At 34.7% G+C, this 9,642-nt stretch overlaps 1 protein-coding gene across 1 annotated transcript; it reads left to right on the top strand.

Annotated features, from left to right (window-relative positions):
- Positions 1 to 1,548: 1,548 nt before the first annotated feature.
- On the top strand, positions 1,549 to 8,308 carry LOC137247134 (sulfhydryl oxidase 1-like). The gene is made up of 2 exons (XM_067778211.1): positions 1,549 to 1,941; positions 7,566 to 8,308. Exons 1-2 carry the CDS (start codon positions 1,582 to 1,584, stop codon positions 7,872 to 7,874), a joined length of 669 nt encoding a protein of 222 aa, XP_067634312.1. The 5' UTR covers positions 1,549 to 1,581; the 3' UTR covers positions 7,875 to 8,308.
- Positions 8,309 to 9,642: the final 1,334 nt, after the last annotated feature.

Genomic DNA, 9,642 nt, shown 5'->3' with positions numbered 1-9,642 from the left:
ATGATGAGCTGTACGTGCTATACGCAGACATCAACATAGTCCAGCGAATTAAAACGCAGCGAATGAATGATGATGCTCCGGCCAAGGAAGTGTTTCTATCGAAACCCACCTATGGAAGCAGAGGTAGAGGGCGGCCCCCACTCCGTTGGAAGGACCAGGTGGAAAACGATTTAAACTTCCTTGGTGTGACCAATAGGCGCCGGTTGGCGGAGCGAAGGAGCGAATGGCGCGCCTTGTTGGACGGCCATAACCGTTTAGACGGTGAAGCGCCAATTAAGTAAGTAAGTAACATTGGCACATAAATTCTAATAATATAAACTGCTAGAGTTTTCAAATTTCCCGATGGTGTATTAGTTACTGTATTTAGACGTAATACCCTGCTTTCTTTGGTTAGCCATCGAGAATGTACAACTGGTCCTTGTTTTACGTTAGCTAAATCTACTGAAACAGCAAATGGTGAATTCTATGTAAAAAAAAAAATGTTTAATAAATTACATTAAAATTATAAAAATTGTGTTTTTTTGCTTATTACATGAAAATATAGTTTTTTTTTTGAACATTTTTTTCTACTAAAACGAATTCGAAAAAAGAAAAACTGTCTGAATGAAATTTGTTGGAAATGTTCTGAACTTATTTTAGCTGTAAAGAAAAAAAAGGTCCATAAGAAATTTGTTAAAAATGATAATATAGTAATTAAAAGTTCATTTTAGGCTAATTTCTCATAATTTAAGCTTGATATCTTTACTAAAATTCAAAACCACTATAGATATTAATACGAATACTGAAATGTAAGTAAAATACATTTTAAAGTAATACCAATATGATATTTTTCCTATAATTATATCAGAAGCTATGAAAATTTTTTGGCCAAACCCTACATTCATATGGCAAAATATTTATTTTGCAAAAGTGGGGGACTCGAAATCGGACCTAGAGTTATGGTGTCTTAAGCAATTTTTCTTAGAATCATCTGTAGATTACGTTTTTGCTATAGTCCTGATGGAAAAAAATTTTGACCCGCTCTAATGTACATACTTATGTATTTCTGGATCATAAACAGTAAACAGGTGGATCTCCTTCCGTTAATGTGTAAGCATCGATATACACGTTTCTAGTATGTTCTGGCCTTCCGAAGTTCCATTAACAGAACGTCAAAACAAAGGCGCGTGCAAGTTTCCAGCTTCTTATCCCAAGGCCCTCGTAAATTTCACTTGACATCGATAGGAAAGATTTCAAGAAATTTAAAAATGTTTCTTTGTTTTAGTTAGTGTTTATTTTAGTTATTTTTTCTAAGAATTCATGACATAAATGCCGTTTAATAATAACAAAATATGATAACTTTACCATTTGACTATACATACATAGTTATCTACATACATATATCATTATGTTAATATTTAAGTACCTAACCGTTCTTTTCTAAAAACAATACGAGTAAATATTATGTTCAAACAAGTGTTTCTAATTAGTATTTTGTTCTCATTTTAGGCTGATCTGGAAATGGCTATACGTCAAATGCTATTCAATGAAATACCAAAAGTAAATAAAATACACGGTGAATAATTGTCAGCGTTGCAGAATATGCTACAAGTATTGCAAAACTATCATCCACTTGGCGCAAAAGGTGATGAAGTCTTTCGTCACCTTAATAAATTTGTTTTGAATGCAAAAGATAAATTATCTGGTGCAAATATTCAAAATGAATTAGAAACGTTGAACAAAAAACATGGTTCGATATTCTCATCAAATAATTTTGTTGCTTGTGTCAGCTCACAGCAAAATAAACGCGGCTATACATGTTCACTATGGACGCTCTTCCATTATTTAACGATAAAAGCGGAACGTTTAGATATTTGTCGTGAACCATTACAAGTTTTAAGAGCCATACATGGTTATGTGAAATTCTTTTTCGGTTGTGAGGAATGCTCGAATCATTTTCAGGTAAGTTTCAATTGATATTGTGGTGTGCTTTCTTAAGAATGCATAAGAAAGCAGTTCATACTGTCTTCGTATGCCAAACTTGAGCTTTTCCTAGTTTAAAATATAAATTTCCATTCATTTCTTTAAGGGCCAATAAAACTTCCTTAACCCTAACGCCATAGTCATAACCATATTTTTACTTATCCATATCAAATTTCCATCAGTTATTGGTGCCTTAACCTAAAAATCGTCAAAATTTCATAAAAATGAGGAAACGTATCCAAAACTATAAATAAAATCTACAAAAAGTTAATAAATTCTCCAAATCAAATATTTTTAGGTTATGGATATGGCGAAAAACCAAAAACCAATTGGTTGGCTATGGTATGGTTATGGCTTTAGCGTTATGGTAACGCATCATTAATCGATTACATTGATTTCCATAAGGATGGTTCGATCAGCTGCTTTATCTGGTTATGGATAAGTCACCATTAATTGGCCCTTAATACATGCCATGACGCAATAAAGCCAGACAGATGAAGTCAGTAGTACAACAACAAAAATTTACGGCCCTCATAATCCGGTCATGAATTTCGAAGCAGTAATTAGCAGTTATTCAGTAAAATTCATCGCATTATAGTTAATTCAACGGAGTTTTTTGTCAAGAGGGCAACCTTGTAAAGTAATTTCAACACAGAAGAAACTGTTGAGCTCAAGTTAACAATATTCTGTAAAAATTACAGATTCTGAATCATTCTTACTGATTTTTCTAATAAAAGGACTGATCTCATCGGTCGTTTCAACAGCGACAACTGTCAATATTATGAAAATGCATGAGCAAGTTTTAAAGAGAAATTTACGCTCACCGCGCTTACTACTTGTTCTTATGACTAAAGAGCCACACAAATTTCTGTAATATCAACAGCCACTGTTATATTTCAACAGTTTTCATTGGTATTTTAAGGGGTGACAGTAAAAGCCCGTCACATAAACAGCTTTTCATATAGATGCGTTTAACTCAATCTTATGCATTATGTGTAGATTGCAGGTATTTTTATGGAGAACGGTAGATTGAGCGACACTGGCGTCATCTGACATGAAAAAGTAGCCAACTTCCAACTTTCGTTGTGCGCAAAGCATAAGCAGAATTTGACATTTGCTTTGCTTGCTTGCGGCCGTTGTGGTATGATGGCGCGCCTACCACACCGAAGATCCTGGGTTCCCGGGCAAAGCAACATAAAAATTTTAGGGACACGTTTTTTCAATGAGAAAGAAATTTTTCTAAGCGGAGTCGCCCCTCGGCAGTGTATTTCTGCCATAGAAAGCTTCTCAGCGAAAACTCATCTGCCTTGCAGTTGCCGTTAGGAGTCGGCATTAAACAGGTAGGTATCGTACCGCCAATTTGTAGAAAAAAACTGAAAGGAGTACGACGCGAACTGGAAGAGATGCTCGGCCTAAAATATCTTCGGAGGCTATCATGCCTTACTTTTTTTTAAGGGTGCTAGCACACTTTGCAAGTGAAATTATTTTTCCCACTCGTTGGTAACTTTTCTAACATTTTTGACAGTTAAAAACTGCAATTAAACAAATGCATAGGACACAAAATATGTTGCAAGTATATAAAAGTCTCTTATCAAATATCAACAGAAATCAGCTGTTCTATCAATCAATTAAAACCTTACAGCTTGCGCTGCCATCTGACGTATGGCAGCAACTGCCGGTAAACATTCACAATAATGCCATAGTACAAATAGATTTCTTTGTGTGCTCACAATCGTTTATTTTTAACAAATTATTTTAATAAAAAACTCGCTAATAGCCCAAATCTCCATCTTTACAAACAAAACTTTATTTATAGATTTGGATTCCAAATAAGAGCGATAAAGGGATCCGAAAAAAAACAGCATTTAAAAGTAATATATATGAAGGGCTCAGAACCAAACGGATCTAAGTGACATTTTTTCTAAAATTGAGTTATACCCATATTTGTATATTTAATATAGTGTATATTTGTTGACAATGCGATCCAAGGCATTTTGGACATTTTAGTGCCATATATTTGCCAGGCCAAAAACGTACTAAATTTTATTGCATTAATGATTGGAGCCAAAAGATCTAAGTGCGCTCCTCCAAGCAATAAAATTTAATTGCTCGGCCAAAAGAACAAGCAGAATTTTTTCAAGTATGCAGTTTTGTAGCCTGTTTAATTTTAGTATAATAAAGTGCTAAACTTAAGTTCTTAGGAAGTCTCGCTGATTTGAAAGAGGTGAAGAAGCCTCTCCCCTCTCTCGTCTGTGCCCCAGACTTGGGTTCAATACTTGACTAATGTAAAAGCACGCTTACATGAAAATACATCATCGTATAGCAGTGACAAAATAAAATAAAATGAAACTGTTAAGAATAGCGAATTTTTTGCTGAACTGGAACTGTACGTTGTATATTTTCTGTAAATACTTAATATAATGTAACTATGCCTAATGTATGCCAAATTCGCAAAAATTTGAGTAAGCAGTTTTGAAGCCAGTAAGTAAGTTAATCTTAGTTTTGCAAAAAATTTTCCTAATTTTTGGCAATTTTTTTCTTGAGTTATACCCCATAGGAATTTTTTAACGTAATTTTTTCTATATGGAAAAATGTCCTTATCCTCGTAAGAAAAAAAAAATTGCCAAAGATCAGCGATACATTCTAAGAACTTAAGTTTAGCACTTTATTGTACTAAAATTAAACGGGCTACAAAACTGCATACTCGAAAAAATTTGAAATGTTATTTTGGCCGCGCAATCAACGTTCGAAATTTTATTGCAACAATTTTTGGAGCCAAAAGGGTCTAAGTGCGCTTGGATCCAGAAAAAAAATTGCCAAAAATCAGCAAGACTTCCTACGAACTTAAGTTTAGCAATTTATTATACTAAAATTAAACGGGCTACAAAACAGCATACTTTAAAAAATTTTGCATGTTCTTTTGGCCGAGCAATCAACGATCGGAATTTTATTGCAACAATTTTTGGAGCCAAAAGGGTCTAAGTGCGCTTGGATCCAGAAAAAAAATTGTCAAAAATCAGCGAGACTTCCTACGAAATTAAGTTTAGCACTTTGTTATACTAAAATTAAACGGGCTACAAGACTGCATACTCGAAAAAATTCTACATGTTCTTTTGGCCGAGCAATCAACGTTCGAAATTTTATTGCAATAATTTAAGAAATTTTTGCAATAATTTTTGGAAATTTACAGTTATTTTCCATCTGCAGTAAACATCCTTTGAATTCGTTGACTATCCTGTATTCATTAACCTTAATTATCTCAATTCAACGCCGATGTTACTTAGATCCTTTTGGTTCTAAGCCCTTCATATGATGATGACGATAGTGAAAATGTTTATAATAGTGTTTCGCGAAATTTTGTAAGTGAATGGGCAAGGCGAAATAAACTTCAACTGCCAAGTCTGAAGTTCTTTCAACGTAAAATCTTGGCTGATTGTGGCATAACCTTGTGTTAAACGCATCTACATGAAAAATTTCATTAGGGGGACTCATGTAACCGTATAAATGCCTTATAAAGTGTGTAAACGTATAAATTTATCTAGTGCGTAAACGAGCTGTCAAATTTTGTATGAAAAATCATTTACACAATTTGTATAAATTTACGCGCACATTTCATTGTGTAAACGCGGTAAACTCAAAGGAATGCAGCCTTGCAGACATTACAGCCGGCATTTTCATAAGAAATCTCCAACATCAGCAAGTAAAGGCGTTTTAGTTTTGATTATTCACTTAATCTTGGTATTTTTTAATTTGTATAACAATCAAAAAAATTTGTTTGGCAATAATACAGCTGAAAAACAATCAAGTTTATCAAGAGTATTACTAGGTGCGTTCATATAACCGCGTGTGTAAATGAATATAATTTTACACCTTATAAGTTTATATGCTATCATGAGTCCCCCTATTGTTCCGCGGCCTTAGTGATTGTTAAGGCCGTGACGCAATGACATTTTTCATACAGATGCATTTAGCACAAGCTTATGCATTCCAATAACATCGCCACAATCAACCAAAATGTTGCATTTGTAAATATGAAGGAACTTCAGACTTGGCAATTGAAGTTTATTACGCCTTGCCCATTCACATACAAAATTTCGCGAAGCACTATTGTAAACATTGTCCCTATACAACAAAAATACTTGCTAACATATTTGGTGTCGTATTCGATTTTTATATTGCAGTTTTTAATTGCGAAAATTGTTAGAAAATTTACCAACCAGTGGGAAAAATAATTTCACTTGTAAAGTGTGCCAACACCCTTAGCCAAAGCAAATGTCAAATTCTTCTTCTTATGATTTGCTTGGAACAAAATTGGGGAGTTGGCCACTTTTCAATATCAGATGGCGCCAGTGTCGCTCATTCTACCGTTCTCCATAAAAATACGTGCAATCTACTCATAATGCATAAGCATGTCCTAAACTATGAAAAACTGCTTATGTGTCGGACGTATTAGTTATCACACCAGAGCTAGACGGTCATCGTGGTGTGGTGGTAGCGTGCTACGCCTACTACAGCGATAATCCTGGAATCAAGGCCTTTAAGAAGCAACACCTAAATCTTCAGAAAACAAGTTTTTTATTGTATTTATTTTCTTAGGATACCTGTGACTTTGATGAACATTTTTTTGTTGATTCCACGTTTAATTCAGAATCAACAATTTGTGCGAAGTTGACTCAACAGCCATTTGCGATGTATAAAAATTTTCAGAAATATCGGTTGAATTGACCCGTAACTCGGTTGATTTTACAAGTTGTTTTCTTTCAGTGTAGTACTTTTTATGCTACTGGCATAATCAATGCTGCTGATAAGTCAAAAAGCAATACTTAGATTTATGAGGGCAAGTACTACCAAATTTAATGATATGTTCCTCCAATTTTAACGCAATATGTTCCTAAAATAAAGCACATAATTCTTTTCGAAAAGAGTTATATAGGAAGCAAATTATGAGCTTTTTATAGGAGTAATGGGAGTCTGATCGTACTCCTACTTAGACTCACATAATGTATTAAATAAGGCTCACATCTGAGAACCAATGCAAGCAAGGAAATACACCCATTTCGGGCTCTTAAATGAGTTCATAATGAGGGTGAACGCTCCGTGTCTTCTACGGCACTTTTTTGAATCCGAATGTTTGCTGAGTGGGTATATACTTCTAGATTGATCGTGGTCGAAAATTTGTCCAATACCATTGTGAATGTAATTTGTCATTATTTCCTTTAAGAACTGTAGCGAAATTGGGGGGGCCATTTATTTGCAGTTTTCTTGGTCGCATCTCCTCTGCGTTCTCATTCCCTAAGCATATACACCAAACAGCCAAAACCCCTTAATTGTGTTTGTAGCTCTTAATATTTCTTTCCTTGCTTTGATTAGTAAGCTCCCAGTGCCATTATGATCACAAACAAACCATGTTTTCTTGGTGATCTGACAGACATCAATAAAACAGCAATTGCTAATGTTTATTTTCTTTGCCCCGGGCGCAAGAAAACTGATTTGGTAGGGATTCGATAATACTGGGGTTATTATTAATACTATTATTATTATTATTATTATTATTATTATTATTTGTAGTGCTCGATAATCAGTTTTATCAAATCTCTCTTCAGGAAATGGCTGAGCGTCGCAAAATTTGGCATGTATCCAGTAAAGCTGAAGCCGCACTCTGGCTGTGGGAGGCGCATAACGAAGTAAATAATCGTACAGCGGGCGATGCAACTGAAGATCCGAAATTCCCCAAAATACAATTTCCCAGCGAATCCAGTTGCTCACAATGTCATAAAGCGGCTAGCTGGGATAAAGATGCCGTACTGAATTTCCTTAAAAACATGTATAATCCTGATTACGTTAGTCGTTATGGCACAGATACAGACAACAAATCAGGGACCATATTACGTATTACGAGCCGCAACATATAGTACTCGTAAGATCCATCACTTACACTAATTTTTAGAAATAGTTGCATAGTTATCGCTTAATTGAAAATGGTTTTCAGTCGCTGACCGTAACACGTAATACGCTAAAAACGTATGTACAAAGACAAGGCATCTCAGTTGGGATTCCATTTATAAAAATATATTAGTATGCAGAATTTTTTGTTATGCTCTTAACATGTAGATTAAATTGAAATGTGCGCTTCGCTTTATACTTAGGTAAGACAAAGCGGTTTTAATATTTCAAATTATATTACGTGTTACAAATTTCATAAATACGACACGAAATTCTTAATCGATTGTTAACCAATTAATCTTTGCTATTCAATGTATGTCCATGTAAAATTGTATGTCTTCTTAAGAAGTAGTTCCAATAGAAAAGAGTTAACTAAAATATATATATTTTAATTTATATAAATATACAATCCATCCATATACATATGTATTTTATTTTTTATTTATTACGTAACGTGCCGTACCCGTGCGCATTTTGCGCAACCAATCTAAAGCTGGAGACATTGGTGCTTTATCGGTAACCGTATCGGTAACCTTATAACAGCTGATTCGACCAACCTTATGAGAATCAATGCATTCGATTGCCGCTAAGGTCGTAACCGTATCGTAGCCAACCAATTGGGTTTTGGTTTACCGTCGTAAGATAAACAGCTGATTACGTCAGGGATACGGATACAGCGATACGACATACGGCACCAATGACTCCGGCTTTAAAGTCTCTTATCAAATATCAACTGAAATCAGCGGTTCTATCAATCAATTAAAACTTACAGGCGCTCCTATCTGGGGTGTGAGAGCAACTGCCGGTAATGCAGTGCAAATATTCACAATAGTGCCATAGTACAAATAGATTTCTTTGTCTGCTCACAATCGTTTATTTTTAGCAAATTATTTGAATAAAATATAGCTCAACAAAAGCACTACGACCAAACTTTGCCAAAGCTTCGCTAATAGCCCGAATCTCCAACTTTACAACCAAAACGTTATTTATAGATTTGGATTCCAAATAACAGCGAAAAAGCGACCCGTACATAAAAACAGCAATTAGAAATAATATATATGGTTATGAAATGTTGTAACGCATGCGAATCGTGTGCATATAGCTACATACTCGTATAAATTTTTGTACACTTTCGGTAAAAAAAGCCGAAAAATTGTTTCCCTGTTACGGCGTTTCTACGGTCCGCCCATACAGCTTCGTAACAAAACTTTTTATACTAAGCGTGCTTTGCACACAGAGTATATTAACTTTGATTGGATAATAATTGGTTGTTCTGGCATAAAGAAATCTATATAGATATAGACTTCCATATATCAAAATCATGAGCAGCGAAAAAAAATTTGATTAAACCATGTCCGTCTGTCCGTCCGTTAACACGAGCTATCTTCACCAAATTCGGCCTACGGGCTGATCTACACCCGGAATAGATTGGTATTGAAAATGAGCGAAATCGGATGATAACCACGCCTACTTTTTCGATATCGAAAATTTTGAAAAAATGGAAAAAATGACATAATTCAAAAACGAATACCGCTAAGCTAATGAAATTTGGTAGGTGCATTGGTTTTATGACGCAAAACATAAATTCAAACAAATTTTGGAATATGGGTGTAGCACCATCCACATTTAGAAGAAGAAAATTTAGAAGTTTAACAACCCGTAAGTCAAACGCCGTTAAAGATATTACATTGAAATTGGGGACTATGCTTGCCAAATTATAAAGACCGAATGAAGATA

Source organism: Eurosta solidaginis, chromosome 3, assembly GCF_040869045.1.
Source record: "Eurosta solidaginis isolate ZX-2024a chromosome 3, ASM4086904v1, whole genome shotgun sequence".
NCBI classification, from domain to species: domain Eukaryota; kingdom Metazoa; phylum Arthropoda; class Insecta; order Diptera; family Tephritidae; genus Eurosta; species Eurosta solidaginis.
This window is presented reverse-complemented; position numbering and strand designations above follow the sequence as displayed.

What these genes read in the sequence shown, in the direction of transcription:
- LOC137247134 (XM_067778211.1), top strand. Translation starts at nt 1,582, where the DNA reads ATGCTACAAGTATTGCAAAACTATCATCCACTTGGCGCAAAAGGTGAT. An exon ending in AATGCTCGAATCATTTTCAG is followed by an intron (nt 1,942 to 7,565) that starts GTAAGTTTCAAT and finishes ATCTCTCTTCAG; the next exon opens with GAAATGGCTGAGCGTCGCAA.